We start from the raw sequence: 20,389 nt of genomic DNA, 5'->3' as shown, positions 1-20,389 counted from the left end.
ATATTAACAATTTTCAATAGAAGGGAGAGACAACAAACTAATAGCCATGACAAACTAAGGTGGCACTTCAACACATGATGAGTGTTCACTGATTACTATTATAGTCAAACTAAATGTCTGACATAAAGAGGGTTTTAAATTGTTCACAGCACCTCGATTCCAGTGAGACATTAGTGTTCATGGATCTGTAAAGAATCCACTTCTCTGCAGATACCTGAGGGTTTCTACACTCTGGGTAAGTAGGAGTTTTCTGGGCCAAGAGATGGCACCTTTCATATTGTGATAGATTCTGGCCTGGCGATCCCCCTAAAAATGCAAAGAAATCTTTATCAATGACCTACTCTTTAGGTTTCCCCCCTGCAAAAGCCAGGAATGAATTGTATTTGTACATTACATGCATACATACGATACAGATTTGAATGTAATGACAACTCTTTGTTTTTATTTTCATTTCACTATTTTATTTTTGTAGACATGTATAATTAAATGTTTTTCCAATTCTTTATGTTATTTATTTATTTTGAGAGAGAGAGCGAGAGAGAGCACAAGCAGGGGAGGGGCAGAGAGAGAAGGGAGAGAGTCCTAAGCAGGTTTCACGCTATCAGCACAGAGCCTGATCTAGGGCTCGCACTCACACACTGTGAAATTATGACCTGAAATCAGGAGTCAGACACTTTGACTGGGCCACCCAGGCACCCCTCTAATTCATTTTTGATGTGCATTTGCATACTATTTTTTATTTTGTAGTTTCACCATATACACACAGGCACTTACACATTTTGGTATTATAATGTTTTTGTGGTGAAGCCAAAATCCTTTCTTCATGCCCTTTGCTTTTTATTTTTCCTGTGGAAGGCATCACCTATTTCACATTTAAAAGTGTTATGTCCCATCGGTTGTAATATATCATTGAATATTGTTTATTTTAACTACTTCACTTCAATTGTGTTAAAGTTTCAGATAATGTAGGGCTACTTGGGTGGCTCAGTTGGTTAACTGTCTGACTTTGGCTCAGGTCATAATCTCGCAGTTGGTGAGTCTGAGCCGCACATTGGGCTTTGTGCTGATAGCTCAGAGTCTAGAATCTGCTTCAGATTCTGTGTCTCCTGTATCTGCCCCTCCCCTGCTCATGCTCTGTCTCTCTCTCTCTCTGTTTCTCTCTCTCTCAAAAGTAAATATTAAAGTTTCAGATAAGGTATCTTTAGATATAATTTTACCTACTTTCATTTTTTTTCTGTTCCAAATTGTTTTGGTAATAGCCTCACCCAAAATCAAAATTGACACAAAATTGACTTGTAAGATAATTCTCAATTTTTATGTGAAACATCATGCTACTTTTAAATTTAGATTACACCAAATTTCTGTAGTCACTGAGGTTTTTATGTCACGATGTCCTCTAGGTTAAGAATTGGTTTGGGGGGGCGCCTGGGTGGCTTAGTCGGTTAAGCGTCTGACTTTCGCTTAGGTCATGATCTCGCGGTTCGTGGGTTCGTGCCCCGCGTCGGGCTCTGTGCTGACTGCCAGCTCAGAGCCTGGAGCCTGTTTCAGTCTGCGACTCCCTCTCTCTGACCCTCCCCTGCTCGCGCTGTCTCTCTCTCTCCTAGAAATAAATAAAACATTAAAAAAAAATTAAAAAAAAAAAAAGAATTGGTTTGCCAGGCTTTACTCCTGTCCTTTTATGTCTTCAAAAAGTTTTTTTTTTTAATTTTTAATTTTATTTATTTTTTTAACATTTATTTATTTTTGAGAGAGAGAGCATGAGCAGCGGAGGGACAGAGTGCTGGAGTCACAGAATCCAAAGCAGGCTTCAGGCTCTGACCTGTCAGCACAGAGCCCGACGGGGGGCTTGAATTCCCCAACCATGAGATCATGACCTGAGTCGAAGTAGACGCTCAACTGACTGAGCCACCCAGGTGCCCCTATCTTCAGAAAGTTTCAAAGATGTTTTTATATGGGTCTACAAAATGATTTCAAATGGGAGCCATAATATTTGGCTATTGTAAGTAGACTGGTGTGTGTATGTGTTGTGTTTGCTTAGTTTTTAAATTATTGTACTAAGCAGTATTGATTTCAGTGTATTAAGAATAGCCTTGTCCACTTTTTTAAATATTTTTATTAAGTGTGGTCATTAAAAAGGATTCTGTTTTTGGAATTTGAAATCCTGTCTTCTGAGAACAGCTCCTTTTCCGGGTCTTTGGCTCCACACTGTTGTATCTCCTCCCATTGTGTCTCCTGCTTGCCCTGCACCCAGCACCCTGTGTGCTGGAATGGCTGGGGTCCTGGCCAGCCCTCCTCTCTCAGCCTTCACTTCAGTGAGGCCGCTTCTTTGTCTGCTGCTGAATATGTTTGCTGAGCTTTTTTTGATTAACAAGAATTATTCCCCACTATTTGACATGAATTTTAAGGATTTCCGATTATTTTGAGAGGTAATGTTTTTCTAACAGTCTATTGATGTGCTCTAATTATTGAGGTATTTAAAAGTATTTAATGAAGGTGATACGTTTTCTAGTATTGAATCACTCATTGCAATAAACTACACTTGACAATGTTGTATAAGTGCTTTAACATTGGGAGAAGTCACAAATCCATTTTATGGATGGAAACTGATATATATAATTTCTATATTAAAATTGGCTGATGGCATTGTTCTTACTTGTGAATGACTGTTCATAATATTTTCTTGGAAGTTAATCAATTTCTCCTACATTTATAATAACAATATAATTCCTGTTTTTCTTACATTTAAGTTACTGCTTTTAAATGAATACATGGTTTATTTTATTTGCCAGTGTTATTGTTTTTCATAGGTCCTTTGTGATTGCTTGATTTCACTGTGCAGACTTTTATTAATTTCTGTCAAACCTGTTTTTTTTTCATTTCATTCTTTATTTACTCCTTTTATTCGTCTTCTATAAATATGTGCTTTATTTGTGAACATTTGAAAACTCAAAAGTCTTCTTTCCTTTTTTCTTCTTTTGGTTTATAAGTGTTTTTAAACTCATTGAAAGTTTGGCTTTAACTCTTCTCCAGAGGGTTAAAATGTGGAGCAATTCTTGATACAAAGCTATTCTTTACACATGGCCAACCAAATGCAGAGTTCACTTCTCTAAGAAAATATCTTTAGGTTATACAGTAACGTAGTTTTGCAACTTAATATTTATGTCATTATTGTATTTTAAATGCATTCAAGGAGGAAAATATTTTTTCTTAAGTACATGCACAGCCTGACTCATAATTAGCACAAAGTCTGACTCATAATTAGTGATCAATAAGAACTGACAAATTTTTAAATGTATTATTTTGTTTATACTTCCTTTTCTTTAGTTCTCATATGCTTCCACAGGTTTCACTGTCAACACACTATGCCAGACAAATACCTAATTCTTAAAAATTAAACATTTCCTAATTGTTATACTGTATTCTTCAGCAAAAGACCAATTTACAAACACAAATCTGTTCCTATTTCTTGCTTGCAGTTCTCCAGTGGATTCCCATTAGCTTTAAAAATTAAAAGAAAGACCAATCCAATCACAATGACCTTTGGGCCCTGAAATCCACTTGCCTGCCACCGTCTCAGGTTCATCGCCGTTACTCAGCTGCCTGCCAGTATGTTCTCCTTTCATGGGTGGCACTGGGCCCTGCAGTGTATCTACAGGGTTACACTTTCTCCCTGGGAGTGGGGGCAAGGAAGGGGGGAGGGGGGCATGCGGGTGAGCCTATTTCTATCTCTGCTGAACTTTCTAATGCTTTCCCAAGTAAAATATTAAGGTATCAGATAAATGGTACGTCCATTTTAAGAGTGTTTCCCCACTTCCACAAATGGAATGCTTTCGTATACGTACAGAGAAAAATCCTTGTCATTATTTCTTTAAAAATCTCTAGTTCTAAACTAGACAACTCCACAAGGACAGGTGATCTCTCTGCTTTGCTCATCCCATGTAATTTCATTGTCTGGTATAGTCTTGGCTCTGAGTTGACTTGAAACAGATTTATTTAAAATTTTTAATGTTTAGTTTTGAGAGAGAGAGAGAGAGGACAGAGACAGAGACCGAGCACAAGCAGAGGGGAGGGGCAGAGAAAGAGGGAGACAGAATCTGAAGCAGGCTCTGGACTCTGAGCTGTCAGCAGAGAACCCTACACAGGACTTGAACCCATGAACTGTGAGATCATTATATGGGCTGAAGTCGGATGCTTAACTGACTGAGCCACCCAGGCGCCCCTTGAGACGTATATTTATTAATGACAAAAGAAGTTCATCTCTTGTTCTCAAATGACTCAGATGTTGCAGTAAATAGGTTGAAAAGACAGAATATATCAAAGATACATGATAATCAAAATGTTCACAACTAACGGTTTTCCACTAAAATAATATATTCTAAAGATCTGCTGACAGAAGATTAAAATGTTTAGAAAACGACAAAGTATTTCTTATGACATCCTACCTAAAAGGAAAATACATTGCATGATTTTTCTTCCAAAATAATATATTCTATAAAGGAATGTCTTAATATTTAAAATTTTTTATTCCTTTTACCATCACTTTAAAATATACACTATTTAGAGCCAGTAGAAATTCCATGGTTATCAGAGGGTGAGGGTGGGGAAGAGGAATGGGAGTGGTTTAACGAGAACCTGTTTTCAGGTTTGGAAGATGGGAAGAGTTCTGGAGATAATGGTGGTGATGGCTGCACAACATTATGAATGTATCCAATGCCACTGAATCAGACCGTCAAAAATGATTTGAATGAGGGGTACCTGGAGTGGAGTGAAGCTCAGTCAGTGGAGCATATGACTCTTGATCTCAGGGTTGAGTTCAAGCCTCACATTGGGTATGGAGATTATTTAAAAATAAAATCTTAAGGGGCACCTGGGTGGCTCAGTCATTTAAGAGTCCAACTTTGGCTCAAGTCATGATCTCATGGTTCGTGGGTTCGAGCCCCGCGTCGGGCTCTGTACTGACAGCTAGCTCAGAGCCTGGAGCCTGTTTTGGATTCTGTGTCTCCCTCTCTCTCTGACCCTCCCCTTCTCATGCTGTCTCTCTCTCAGAAATAAAAAAAAAAAAAAAAGTTAAAAAAATTTTTAAATAAAATCTTAAAAAACATGATTAGAATGGTAAATGTATGAATTTTTCCACAATAAAATAAAATAGAAAAATATCCTATTTATAGTAAAATCAGTGCTTAAAGTGACCATTCACTCTGGAAATAAAACATCAAGTCATATAATTCATGCACTTAGTGGTAAAAATCTCATTTTTGGATAGAGGGAAGAAATCAGAATGTGTGAGTTCAAAGGCACAGAGCAGGTTTGAAATAGTTAAGGAACATGGAAGATTTACTAGTTACCAAACAAGAACGGTGTTGCCAGATATATGTGGATGCCGCCGTGAGGAGGGTCAGTATCCTAATGCTGTGCTGCATGTACAGTCATGGAACAGGCAGGTATTTGGAGTCCCCTTCTGTTGGGAAGGAAAATTCCAGTTCTAGCGATACCACTTTCTAACGTATGCTTATGGGTATGTATATGCTGGTATGTGTATAGTGGTGTCCTGGACCGCTGATGATGGCATTGATTAAATTAGTGCAAAATCATAACTAGCAGAATTATTTTGAGGAATAAATGAACAACTGTGTGTAAATTTTCAAGCACAGAGTCACATAAAATAAAACTATTGTTGTCCTGATATGAGATACAAATGGGTGAGTTAAACCTACTTCTGTTTGTGACTCATTATTATCATTTCTCCGTGAAATATACTTACTATGGATGTTTTAGGGAGGATTTCCAATTTATAAATGCTTTCACAGATACACACGTACAGAAAATCAAACCGTGAAACTCAGGAAAGTTGCAGCTAATGCAGATTTCAGTGAACAATTTTCTAAAACTTTAGTTGGAGCAAATAAATGCCCTCTTTAAATCCTTTTATTGTACAATTTCTGGGAGTACTACCCTGTAAAGATTGTTGAACATGACAGTAGTGCTGTAACCCACATATTCCTACAGTTCTCTGATGAAGGGGATTTTAAGGGTTAAATATGTGGCAGGGGTGTCATTGATTCTCAAAATGAAGTAAGTCGCCGAACTGATTAACCTTACCATAAAATGCATTCTTAATTCTGTTGTTTCATAACCAAACCCATTCAGAACAGGTCCAAAGGTCAATGTTGAGGGAGTGATATGTCTGGAGAGCCTTCTTGGAGGAGACCATGATTGATACGGAATCCAGAGGTCAGGGGGCAGGGAAGAATAGGAATGGAGGGAGATACCAGAGGGCTGAAGAGGAGCCAGGGAAAGTGCTAGTTAATACACAAACTAATACCTTAGCCTGAGAACTGTCACAAGGGTTCCACATATGGCAGGTGCCAGAAATCCTGTTTCGGAATCAGGAGGGAAGTGGGTTTTCACATTCTTCTTCCTAAATTGAGGGTACTTATGTCTTCTCTCCAAGCAACAAGAATCAGAGCCTTATGTTTTTCCCTGGTAATGGAGAGCCATCCTCCCTGCCCCCACATTTCCCTTGGAGTATAGTCAGTTGTGCTGGGGGTCACTTCCAGGTGAAGGACTGGGGCTTCATAACACGTGGGTATGGAAATGTGGGCAGCTGGAGTTTCATGGCTCCTTTCTCCTTCCTCAGCTTTGCCTCCTGTTCCTTGGACTGTATGAATGAAAACCCAGAAAACAGAATGGAATCACAAGTGAGTAGGCAATTATTATTTCTACTGAAATATCATGTCCATTGCTATCATATGGATATATATCTCCTATAAGTATTCATGTTATAAGTACACTCAAGTTTTTCAAGGATCTGAACTTGTTTTCCAAGAACTGTGAAATCATCATGTTTGGTCAAGGATTTTTCATGTGATAATCTCCTTCCCAAATGGTACCCTAAGATATCTCAGCCTAGGTTAATGACAGGTATTTACAAGACAGATATCAGAGATTTTCTTTGTCCATATCCAACCCATGGCCTTCTTGGCACCAAAAAAGCCTGCTCATTAACCATTTTATTGACTGTATTGGGCTTAGGTTGAGGTCAGTGCAGGTGATAAAGATGATTAAGAGCAAAACCTTACAGCCCAATAGGGAGGTAGCTGTTCCCACAGGTGAGCTCCAATGCAGTATTCTATGTGCTTGCTGCAGGGAGTGCTAATTAATATTGAGGGAAGATGAATGATGGCCATGCCGGAGAAGCCAGTGAGGAGTCATATTCATTCTCTCTCTCTCTCTCTCTCTCTCTCTCTCTCTCTCTTTTTCCCCCAAATTTAAACCTTGTAAAAGTTTTGATAGAATGTATTTGTACTTTTTGAAACTTATGAAAGAGAAAACAAATTCTCATTACTTCTCATGTACCAAATCCTACTTTTTCTCTCTTTGTAATTTCCCTTTGTTCAGATTTGGTAACTAGAAACGATGTTTAGGGAGTATTATTTTCTTAATTTCTTACTGCAATTCAGTAAAAGTATAGGAGGTAAAATAAAATTTAAGGACCTTTGGAGATTTTTGATGAGCTGAAGAGACAACAATAGTGGCTTTAAATATTCTTGAACAAAGACACAAGATGAAGAAACAAAAAGCACAGTATTAGCTGCTGTTGGTAGGACCTGAGGCCATAGGAAGGGTTCGATTAATACTGTCTTTTATTACAGAAGTCTGAGAGTCTCTGACTTGTGCTCATGAACCATTTAGCCTTATACTTTATAATGAGCAACATAGTTATGTGAAGATTAAAGGATGTGCCTGCTGATCTCCTATCCTGTGTGAATTCTGTTCAGTTTTGCAGAATTATGGACAGTGCATCAATATTATCTGACATTTATTGAATAATAAGACTAGAAGTTGTGTTTAGTGAAATGTTTGGAAGGGGTGCCTGGGTGGCTCAGTCAGTTGAGCATCCAACTCTTGATTTCAGCTCAGGTCATGATCTCATGGTTCGTGAATTTGGGCTACATGCTTGGGTCTCTCTCTCTCTCTCTCCCTCTCTCTCTGCCCCTCCCCCACTTACTCATGTGCATGTGTGCACTCTCAAAAACATTTAAAATTTCTAAAAATTAAAAAAAAAAGAAGTGTTTGTTCATTAGCAGTTTACTACGTCTTTGGATCTTTAAGAACTCATAAACAGTCACTACATCATTTCATGGATGATGAAACTGAGGTCATAAAGGGGAATAATTTAATCATAGTACTTAAAAAGTGGCAAGTTGTATAATGAGTCCATAGATTTCCTTGAAATTAGCAGAGAATAGTGTTTTAAGTTTTCAGGAGAAACTTTTATACTCGTGATATGGAGGTCTTCTTTTTTAATGTTTATTTATTTTGAGAGAGACAGAGGCAGCACAAGTAGGGTAGGGGCAGAGAGACACACACAGAGAGAGAGAGAGAGAGAGAGAGAGAGACTGAGAATCCCAAGCAGGCTCCATGCTGTTAGTAGAGAGCCTGATGCAAGGCTGAACTCAAAACTGTGAGGTCATGACCTGAGCGGAAACCAAGACTCAGACACTTAACCAACTGAGCCACCTAGGTAACCTGATCTGGAAGTCTTAATTACAAGTTTATTGGGAAATTCACAGATTATATTATGCCACATCTCATCTGATATCTCTTTATAATGAAAGTTATGTATTTAGAATGTGTATGCCGTGGGTCTGTTTGAAAGTCAGATGTCCAGATGTGCACCGCAAACGATGACCGAACCCAGCATCCTATTTGAACTTTCTGTACATGCAGCCCCCACTTCCTTAGTGCTGTCCCCTATACCATCCTTCCATGAATATTGGCAGAAATGACCCTGTCTGAAAACAATGTCCATAATGCTCTAGGAATCACTGACCTTTGAGGATGTAGCTGTAGATTTTACCCAGGAAGAGTGGACCCTGCTGGACAGGTCCCAGAGAAAACTTTTCAGAGATGTGATGCTGGAGAACATGAGTCATCTGGTCTCAATTGGTGAGTCTCTTACTATTTATCATGTATGTATATGTTTATCCGTCCACTCATTCATTCAGCAACCACATAGAAGAGCTTCCTCATTTCTCACTGCAGACTCTGTCTTGATTCTTTTTTAACTCTTACAACTACCTTACAACAGACTTCTTCACGTTTTACTTTATCATCCCACTAGAATGTAATCTTCCTCACACAATTTCATGCTGTTCTTGCTACTTAATCTCCAGAACGCTCAAACAGTGGTGAGAACTCATTATTTTTGAATTAATAAGTCAATGTATTGACTTTTTAAAAAAATATTTTTTTTCCTGTTGGGACTTTGGTTAGATCAGACCACGGTATTAAAAACAAACTATTTTTGGGGGTGCCTGGGTGGCTCAGTCGGTTAAGCGTCCAACTTCGGCTCAGGTCGTGATCTCACAATTCATGGGTTTGAGCTCCACATCGGGCTCTGTGCTGACAGCTAGCTCAGAGCCTGGAGCCTGCTTCAGATTCTGTATTTTCCTCTCTTTCTGAGCCTCCCCTGCTCACGCTGCCTCTCTCTCTCACACACAAATAAATAAAAACATTAAAAAATAAAAAATAAAAATAAAAACAAACTATTTTCCACATAGAACCTGGATTTTTTGGGTGGGGTTATTATTCATTGTATTCGTTTGGGATATAATATTCACACATTTTGAGAACTTATATATCTTCTTACTGTATTAAAATATCCAAGATTGCACAATTTGTCTTTGAACTTTGTTGGGCATCAACATTAGGTCCTTAATGTTTTTGGGAACAAGTGAATAGTTAAGCTTTTGTTGGTGAAGAACCAACATGTTCTTCCCTGGGATGACTTTCAGAGGTTACCTTATTCTTTCTTATTAGTTGGCTCTGTATTGATGATCATGCACTGTTTTGGACACAAAACCCAAAATTTGATTATCTTTTTTCTACTAACAGGTAAACAACTCTACAAATCAGATACAGTTTCTCACTTGGAGCAAGGAGTGCAACTTTCAAGAGAAGGAATAGGTTTGCTGCAATGCCAGAGTCTAGGTGAGCTACAGGAAGAGCCTAATCAGTGAGTGAGTAGGTCCTAATAATCATCAAATGAAATTTAGTGGCTTTTTTTTTTTTTAAAGCTAGACAATGTCTTGGGGGAAATTTCTTCAGACGTTGTCATTATACTTTATAGGTGTCAATTTCTATTCTGTCTTTGGCTTTAGGAAGGTAATAGTTATGTACTTCTTGGTTAAGATTCACAAAAATGTCTCTTTTTGTGATTCTCTTCTATGAAGATTTTCCCTCTCTTTTCATTCCCAAATTGTCATCTCCATCTTATTTTTCTCATATTTCAGTACTGAAAATGTCAACTGCTGATGTCCTATGTGTTTCTTCTTACAGTATTCCCTAATTTGGCATTTTTCCTTCCCATCTCTGTGTTAGCATTTGAAACATATTCAAATGAGTATTTGGTGTCTTCAGCATTTTAATTCCCTCAATGTCACTATGACAATTTTTCCCCCAATCATTTCAGATAGGGAAGATGATCTTAAAAACCAAGACATGATATTCATGCAACATATCTACAAGAAGGACACGACATTAATCTGTGCAATGGTAAGCTTTAAGAGTGTGAACTTGTTCTTCCAAATGGTCTGGATATTGAATATGTAAGGAATTGGGCACAATTACCCAACCATAATTGAAAATGGAATCAAGAGCTGTCCCAGTAGGAAGTTTTGGTTTGATTTTAGTGAAGAAGTTAATCTGAGTTCAAAACCATAACTTGAGTTCTTGTAAAGAGATAGCTGCATAATTATCACTTATTATACCTAATGTTTGAAACCTAATGTCTCTTGGGATGCTACAAAAATTTGTGCTTGCCGGAATTAATACCCTGTGTTTATGTAACTAATATAAAAAGTTTTGTAGGACTCTGTCACCAAATGATGACTGTAGAATTTATATGTAGATGAATGAAGGAATAAATATGAGCAAATTTTTAACAGTCTCTCATTTCCTTTCAAAAACCAGAAATCTCATACCCAAGAAGATTCTTTTGAACACAATGATTTTGGAGAAAATTTTACTGAAATATTAACATGGACTCAATATGTGGTACCTAAAATGGGAAAGGATCTCTATATCAGCAACAGATGTGAACAAGACAGCAGTTATTTGACATCCGTTAATGTACATAAGCAGAGTCACACTACAAGTAAATCATATGAATGTCATCAAGGTGGGAATGCCTTTATTCAAAGCTCTGTTCTTAGACAACCCAATAATACTCAAAATGGAGAGAAAACATTTGAATGTCATGAATGTGGGAAAGCCTTTGGAAAAAGTTCTAACCTTAGGCGACATGAGCTGATTCACACTGGAGTGAAACCACATGGATGCCATCTCTGTGGGAAAGCCTTCACTCATTGTTCCGACCTTAGAAAACATGAGAGAATTCACACTGGAGAGAAATCATATCGATGTCATCTGTGTGGGAAAGCCTTCAGTAAGAGTTATAACCTTAGGCGACATGAGATGATTCACACTAGAAAAAAACCTCATGAATGTCATCTATGTGGGAAAGCCTTCACTCATTGTTCTGACCTTAACAAACATGAAAGAACTCACTTTGGAGAGAAACCATATGGATGCCATATATGTGGGAAGACATTCAGTAAAACATCGTACCTTAGACAACATGAGCGAACTCATAATGGAGAGAAACCGTATGAGTGTCACCTCTGTGGGAAGGCGTTCACTCATTGTTCTCACCTTAGAAAACATGAGAGAACCCACACTGGAGAGAAACCATATGAATGTCATCTATGTGGGAAAGCCTTTACTGAATCTTCTGTCCTTAGACGACATGAGAGAACCCACACTGGAGAGAAACCTTATGAATGTCATCTGTGTTGGAAAGCCTTCACTGACTCATCTGTCCTTAAACGACATGAGAGAACTCACACTGGAGAGAAACCATATGAATGTCACCTATGCGGGAAAGCTTTCAATCACTCTTCTGTACTTAGACGACATGAGAGAACTCACACTGGTGAGAAACCATATAAATGCAATGTATGTGGGAAAGCCTTCAATAGAAGCTATAACTTTAGACTACATAAGAGAATCCACACTGGAGAGAAACCATATAAATGTTATGTATGTCCGAAAGCCTTCAGTAAATATTTTAACCTTAGACAACACGAGAAAACACATGTGAAGGTAATAAATTCAGAAGATCCACCACCTATAGCTTTAAACACTCTTGAGGGCCCAAACACTTAAGAAACACTTTGTAATCAGTGTGGGAGAGCCTTTATACATCCTTGACTTCACTCAGCCAAAGTTAATCCAAAATGGAGAGAATCCATATATGGGCCATCTGTATGACAAAGCCTTTAGATAGTGGACTGACCTGGGAGTCAATATATGACCTGGGAGAATGTAAATGAAGTGAATGTGGAAGAATTTTCATCCACAGTTCTGTTAAACCTAATGGAGAAGTCATGTAAGAGATGAATCTGTGTCGTTAATCAATGTAGAAATACTTTCATTTATCCCTTAAATAAGCAAATAAATTGCACAGGAGAGATTCTAGATCTGTAATCACTTTGTACTCATTGAATTGAGCAACACACTTGGCATCCAGAAGAAAACTCGGTGATATATATCTGCTAAAACAAGAATTAAGTGGGAAAGAATCATTACTAGGAAGACAAGAGAATTTTGTTGCCAAAGGGTTGTGTTCAGTGAGAACTAGGACATGAAAACGACTGAAGACATTTTAGAGTATCCTATTTCCAGAATGCCTAATATACTTACACCAATCTCTCTAGGGACAAAGCACTACTACTACTAGTGACAAAAAAAAAAAAAACACTGTTTGGCAAAGCTGAAAGCAAAGGCAAAGACAATCTGACCTTGCCTATATCCCCATCACAACAGCTACGAATCCACAAATCATCAAGTGAGAATGAGACCTGAGAGTCCCAGCCCCTCCACATGCAAATGCAGAAAGCTAGGAGAGTGGTTAGTTGGTGCTTCTCTTCTGCCAGGATAACAAGAGAAGGCCAAGTCATTATTTGAATGTGATTAGTAATCCTGCTTCACAAGTGGCAAAAAAGATAATGTAGATGCTTATAATTATTTTATAGTATGAGGGAGTATGCAATGCCTTTTCCAACCCCCCACTTTATTTCTGTCCTTTGGTTTGATTATATATTATTGCTGTGTCCTCAAACTGACTTAATTTCGTTTTCAGTGTGTAAAGTCTATTAAACTCATCCATTAATGTCACCAACAGGACATAGTTTCTGAAATCTAGAACTACTAAATTTCTCCATCTTTTCATATTTCTTATAACTTCCTCTTTTTAGTGTACTGTTATAAATTTTCCTAACTCCAGTCTCAAGATACATGTGGATTTGTTCATTGTGTCTTTTTTATTTTTCCATCACCTTTCCTGCTGCTTTCCAATGATCGTTTTTTTTTCCACACATGGACTTTAAAAAAAAAAAAAAAAGGAGAGACTGAAGTTGATATTCTTTTATCCAGAGTAGTTTATTATTCTCTTAACATCACTTCTTCCATTCAGGAATTGAAGTACATTCATAAAAAGGGGCCATCTGGGTGGCTCAGCTAGTTAAGCATTCAAGTCAGTTTCAGCTCAGGTCATGATCTGTTTGTGAGTTCGAGCTCCACATTGGGCTTCGCACATACTGCACAGAGCTTAGTTGGATTTTTGTCTCTTCTGCTCCTCCCCTATCCATGCTTTCTCTCTCTCTCAAAATAAACTTAAAAATTACACTCAGGTTAGGTTGCAGCTTTTATTTTATTCAAACATTCATACCTTTCAGGTCATTCTTCTAGACTTACTGAAGACACCTTCCGAAGTACTATAAACTGAGAAGATAAAACGCTGACTTTCTTTTCCTTTGTATCCCTACCTAAAAACCTATGGGGAAAAGGATCCCAGTATTAGACATTCTCTATATTTCAATCAGCCTATGCAAGTCCACATTTACATACCGATCTACTTGTTATTGTTCCCTGGTGGTGAACTTTTGTCTATGATTTTCAATGTCTGTACTAAGCAAATTCACCCAGGTATGGAAATTAGATGATCTCTTCTCTTCCTGGAATTATGGTTCTTACAGTCCTCTCTGATTCCACAAATCTCTGAATTTAGAACAATACAACTTTTATTTGAACCTTTAATTTCCTCTTGTCTCTCTACTCATACATCTTACCTGGAAGTAGAAGCCTCAATTTTTTTTTCACATTAAAACACTCATAACTGAAGTATTTTTATTTTATGTACAATGAGTTGGTATTGAGATAGGTTATCTTGGGGGTGCCTGGGTGGCTCAGTCGGTAAGAGTCCGACTTCGGCTCAGGTCATGATCTCACGGTTCGTGGGTTCGAGCCCCACATCGGGCTCTGTGCTGACAGCCAGCTCAGAGCCTGGAGCCTCCTTTAGGTTCTGTGTCTCCCTCTCTCTCTGACCCTCCCCTGCTCATGCTGCCTCTCTCTCTCTCTCAGAAATAAAACATTAAAAAGTTTTTTTAAAAAAAAAAGATAGGTTATCTTGGATATCTGCAGTGAAGGTAGATATCTTGGATGACCCACTCAAGGAAGTTCACTTAATCCAACTTAATGAAGCCTATATCCTTCATATGTTGGTGGAAACAGTGGTGGCACATGTTGAGGCCATATTTCCAGATCAGACTGCTGGTTTGAGCAGATGTAGCAAGAACAAGAACCCTGGCCAGATTTTCTCTGATGGTTCCAGTACAGCTGCTGGTGACTCATCTTGCTCTCTCAGATGCAATGAGGCAAAAGGCAGAAGCCTCAATATTTTGTGTAAACAAAGCGAAACTAGCATTTTGGCATCAGGCCTGTGAAATTTACTGGGGCCATGTCTAAGGGAAGGCCAGATCCTGACCAGTGGAAAACTAGAATCAAGGGTCTGAATGGTTCACAGATGGGGAAACCTGTTGTGCACTAGTGATGAGAGCTGGGAGTGGAAGAGTTCTTGAATTTGGACACAACGTTGGGGACTGAGTTATGGAAATATGTGGTGGAAAGCCTATAGGTCGGGGGATCAGAAAACCTAAACTCTCCACCACGGGAAAGGACCACGGCCACTTTGAGGCAACAATTCCAAGGTGAAAATGTGAGGTGATACGTGTTGGAGGAAGGAGGTGCAGGTGCAGAAACACCTGAGAGTAGGGTAGATGAGGCATAGACTCCTGACACTGGCCATTTGTTTCTCAAAACCCAGCACCACCTGACCCAAGCCTCAGAGTCCTTGCCCCGTTCTGGATGAGGAGGGCTCTTTGGCCACACCCCTCTTTGACCAACACCACCTGCCCTATAGTATCCTGTTGAGCTAGAAGCAGATTTCCTGGAACAAAGGTGCCACTCTAGCGGCCAAGGTGCTCTGGTCTTTAGATTCAAATGTTGCACCCATTGACACCCTTCCCACCAGTTCTCCACGTCTGGTTGCAGGGGTCTCTGCAGACATCACAGTCCATGTACTTTCCCATACCATTATTGGAGAGACCCACATCATCCTGAGGCGCAGGACGCTCGTCATTCTGCTGCCAGATCTGACTCATTTTGTTTCTGGTTGAGAATTCATGGTTAACTATCTCTGTCTGGACGTTCTGCCTTTCGGTTCTTCACAGACTTCTGTACCAACGCAATGTCGGGTCACAAGGGGAGTGGATTATTGCCCTTCACCACCATCAAACCTGTAGGCCATGCCATCTCTGGTCCTAGGAGTCTGCAGACCCTAGTTCTCTCCTGAGGCCCCTTTTCTGTTCTGGGAGCTGCGCCCTGCTGCTTCTCAGGCCTTCCCTTCAGTCTACCTTAGGGAGGTCCCTGAGCCCTGGATGGGAGAGGTCGCCAACCTCTCCTGACATCCCATGTCCTTCTGTTCCAAATTTCACCTTCTTTGCTATGCTGGCATGGTGTTTACATTCCCAGGGTTTCACTGGAAACTCAACTTTTCCTAGGAGGTGGGGATTTTTAGTATATCCATACAGATGTATGAGTTGTGTGTGAGGATATGGAGGAAAGAACAAATCAAAGAGGGAAAACAAGGAAGGCAGAATGAGTCAGAGAAAGTGAGGTAGAATGAGAGACTAAAATAAAGGTCGGGGGGGAGTGGGTGCAATGAACTCATAAAGACATGGAAGCAAAATAAGTGGTCTGGATAAGAATCGGTGGGGTAAATGAAAACAGATAAAAATGGGAAGATCAGAGATGTAAGAGGACAGAATAGAAGTAGGCCTTAAACAACAGAAGCACAGGGTACAAAGGAAGGGCAAATGCCATAATCATTACATTTTTAAAAATTTTCTAAACTACTTCCCCCTCAAAATTTATTGTCATATTATGAGGCCTCAGTGTTTTTCAGTATTGTATACTGGAAATATTCTCCAGTCCTTGGTAAATAATTTGGCATCATTTCAATATACAGTGTGTAAGGATATTCAATTTTTTATATAAATAAGTAAAAGATTGTTTAACCAGTTACTCTAATATTCAGCACCATCCTTCCTCTCCTTATGTGATCCTCTGACTTAATAAATAGGAAGCTCAACATGATTAGTAGATTGCATAAAGCCATCTCCATAGCAGACTTTTCAGGGTTTCCTGGATCTTTTACTTATAATTTTATACAGTCAAACATAAAAACTTTCCTTCATGCCCCCTCTTTTTAGCCTTCCTGTAAATGACTCCCTATTTTGCTATTATGATATATTACTTTCTGAGAAAACAGACTTCATTAACATGCCAGAATAATTTTTCTGTTGTCTTCCTCTTAAAGAACACTGATTAGACCATGATCCATGGATGAGAGGGCCTGTGTGGAAATCTGGGAAGCCAGCAGAGAAGCTCCAGGACGCTGCTGGAGCAAGGAAAAAGAAGACTGGATGCATTAAAAAGCACAAGAGTCAAAGTTTCACTTCAACTGTGTCTGCATGTGGCCTGGCTTTGCAGTAGCAAGAGAAGGCATACAATCAGGAATTCCACACCCCGCAACAGGGGACAAGAAATGTGGTGCAGGACTACACACAGAAAAGGTATGAGAAAGGATATAGCAAATACAAGATTTAAAAGAACATAAAGAATGAAGGAAACATGAAACCGCCAAAATTACACAATAGTTTTCCAGCATCGGACCACAAAGAAATGGAAGCGTGCAAGTTGCCCATTAGACTTCAAACGGGTGCCTGGGTGGCTCAGTCAGTTAAGCGTACGACTTCACCTCAGGTCATGATCTCATGGTTCGTGGGTTCGAGCCCTGAGTTGGGCTCTGTGCTGATGGCTAGCTCAGAGCCTGGAGCCTGTTTCAGATTCTGTATCTCCCTCTCTCTCTGACACTCCCCTGCTCATGCTCGCTCTCTCTCTCTCTCTCTCTCAGAAATAAATAAACATTTTTAAAAAATTTTAAGACTTCGGGGGCGCCTGGGTGGCTTAGTCGGTTAAGCGACTGACTTTCGCTTAGGTCATGATCTCGCGGTTCGTGGGTTCGAGCCCCGCGTCGGGCTCTGTGCTGACTGCCAGCTCAGAGCCTGGAGCCTGTTTCAGTCTGTGACTCCCTCTCTCTCTGGCCCTCCCCTGCTCACGCTGTCTCTCTCTCTCTCCTAGAAATAAATAAAAATATTAAAAAAAATTTTTTTTAAGACTTCAAAACAGTTGTTTTAAGGATCTTAGTGAGCCACAAGAAAACACAGAACAATTCAACAGAATGAGGAAATCAGTACATGAACAAATTGGGAAGTTAACAAAGTGATAAAAATTTTAAGAACCAAACAAATGCTGGAGCAGAAGAATACAATAAATGAAATAAAAAATGCAATGGGGTACAGCAATAAACAGACTGGATCAAGCAAACAGAATCTGTGAGAAAAGAGGTCATTTGAAATTATCCAATTAGAGGAGACCAAACAAAAATAATGAAAAAGAGTAAAGAACGAATATATTAACAAGGGGCACCATTAAGACTTTATGTAAGTTGGGGTGCCTGGGTGGCTCAGTCGGTTAAGTGGCCGACTTTGGCTCAGGTCATGATCTCACAGTTCGAGGGTTCAAGCCCCGTGTCAGGCTCTGTGCTGACAGCTAGCTCAGAGCCTGGAGCCTGCTTCAGATTCTGTATCTCCCTCTCTCTCTGATCCTCCCCTGCTCATGCTGTCTCTCTCTCTCTCTCTCTCTCTCTCTCTCAGAAATAAATAAAACATTTTAAAAATTGTTTTAAGACTTTATGTAAGTCCAACAATAAGAGTCAGAGAAAGTGGCACAGAGCTTATTTTAAAAAAATAATAAAAATAATAATAATGACAGAGAATTTCCTAAATCTAGGGAGAGACTAGGACATCCAAGTTCATGTAATAAAACTGTCAAACATCAAAGGAAAAGAGAAAATATTGAAAGCAGCAAGAGAAAAGAAAAGAAGTTTATCACTGACTGGGGCAGCCTCTCCCCCAGTAAGACAGTGACAGTTTCTCAGCAGAAACTTTGCAGGCCAGGAGGGGGTAGACTAACATACTTCCAAGTGCTGAGAGGGTAAAAAAATCTACCAAACCTAGCAAAGCACTCTAAATGAAGAAGAGAGAAAGACATTCCCAGATAAGCAAAAGCTGAGGTAATGCATCACCCATGAACTTCCTTGAAGAAATGCTGAAGGGAGTTGAAAGGACACTAGTAACAAAAAAATAAAAAGGCACATAATGTAGTTAAATTGTCAAATTCAGAATACTGCAGTACTGTTATACAATGACTCACTAGCCACTTACTTCCAGCATACAGGTTAAAGGACAAAAGTACTGAAAATAACTATAGCTACCTTAACTTTTTAAGGACACACAATATGAAGAGAAATAAATTGTGATATTGAAAACAAAACATGAGAGGGAAAGAAGTTGTTTATCAGCTTATGTTAGACTATTATATCTAAATGATATTTTATGTAAGTCTTACAGTAACCACAAAGCAACAATAAATACACAAGATAAAAAGGCATGAATCAAAGCATACCACTACAGAAAATCATCAATACACAAAGACAGGAAGAAAGGAACAAGAGAATTGCAGAACATCCAAAAAAGAATAAGATGGTATTAGTAAGCTCTTGCCTATAATAATTATTTAAGATGTGAGTGGATTAAATTCTACAATAAGAAGGCATATGAAGGCTGACTGGATTAAAAACAATACCCAGGGATGCCTGAGTGGCCCAGTCAGTTAAGCATCTGACTCTTATTTTGGGCTCAGGTCATGAGTTCATGGGATGGAGCCCCACACTGGGCTCTGTGCTGACAGGATGGAGCCTGTTGGGATAGTCTCTCTTTCCCTCTCTCTCTGCCCTTCCTCCACTCATGCTCACACACACTCTCTCAAAATAAACATGAAAAAAAACCCAATATCCAAATATATGCTACCTACAAAAAATTCACTTCAGCTTTAAAGACACACACAGACTCAAAGTGTTGAAACACAAAAACATATTCCATGTCAATGGAAGTCCTAAAGAGAGCAGAGGTAGCTATACTTACATCAGATAAAACAGACTTTAACTCAAAAGCTGTAACAAGACTATTATATGTCAACACAAAAATAAATTCATCGAGAAAATATAACATGGTAAGTAGATTAAATGATATAATACTCAGACTAAAATCAATAATATTTTGTAATAGCAGAATAGGGGAAGCTATAATAAAAATAGTGATAGCATGAAGATTTATATTTTAATGTATAAAAATTATAACTAAAATAGATTAAAGTGCACACGTTTGTGTAAATGACTGTGTGTGCATGATAAAACTACAGAATATAAAATATGTAAAATTACATGAGAAATGAGCCAAGGAGGAAAACTAATTGAAATGGACATGTCTGGAAATACAACTGTATTAAAAACATTTATTTAATTATCAGTGAAATATAAATAAAACCCACATTTTTCCTTATATACATAAAAATAAAGAGTGTAATATTGAGTCCTGTTTAAAGGCCCACATTGTGGTAGTTAAAGATGTCACTGCAACTCTAGGCAGGGGCGATCTTGCTAGAATCTATCAAAACATGAATGCACTATACTTCAAACCAGCATTCAAACCAACTTGCCCAAAGCATAGAAGCATGCATACGTCTTCAGACAAGTCATTGTGCTAAGAAGCAACAACTAGGAGATTGTTTACAAATCCATGAACGTCAAGGTCTCTCTGGAATGTAGGTGTTGTGAGCTACTTTTTTTTAAAACATCTACTCATATAAGACATTTAAGATTACATTTTTAAAAAGCAATTGTGGAATAAAACCCATCCTATCATATGGATTAAATGCAACCTTAATTTCATGATCAGTTTCTACATTCTCCCAATTTATTCCAAATCATTACTATTTTGAGGCCAGATCCACACTGACTCACTTT

The 20,389-nt window shown here is 38.7% G+C and overlaps 1 protein-coding gene and 1 pseudogene across 1 annotated transcript in view; one reads left to right on the top strand and one right to left on the bottom strand.

The window, feature by feature from the left end:
• Window positions 1-12,820, top strand: part of LOC120226958 — a 32,169-nt gene extending 19,349 nt beyond the window's left edge. Inside the window, 5 exon segments of the mRNA XM_039225127.1 lie at window positions 6,638-6,698; window positions 8,823-8,949; window positions 9,898-9,993; window positions 10,475-10,557; window positions 10,975-12,820. Of these exon segments, the coding sequence (XP_039081058.1) occupies window positions 6,638-6,698; window positions 8,823-8,949; window positions 9,898-9,993; window positions 10,475-10,557; window positions 10,975-12,228 (1,621 nt within the window). The 3' untranslated portion in view covers window positions 12,229-12,820.
• Window positions 12,821-14,556: 1,736 nt separating this feature from the next.
• On the bottom strand, window positions 14,557-14,827 carry LOC120226962 (annotated as a pseudogene).
• Between the last annotated feature and the right edge of the window lie 5,562 nt (window positions 14,828-20,389).

The sequence above is a fragment of the Hyaena hyaena genome, unplaced genomic scaffold, assembly GCF_003009895.1.
Source record: "Hyaena hyaena isolate Hyena2069 unplaced genomic scaffold, ASM300989v1 scaffold_1918, whole genome shotgun sequence".
NCBI classification, from domain to species: domain Eukaryota; kingdom Metazoa; phylum Chordata; class Mammalia; order Carnivora; family Hyaenidae; genus Hyaena; species Hyaena hyaena.
This window is presented reverse-complemented; position numbering and strand designations above follow the sequence as displayed.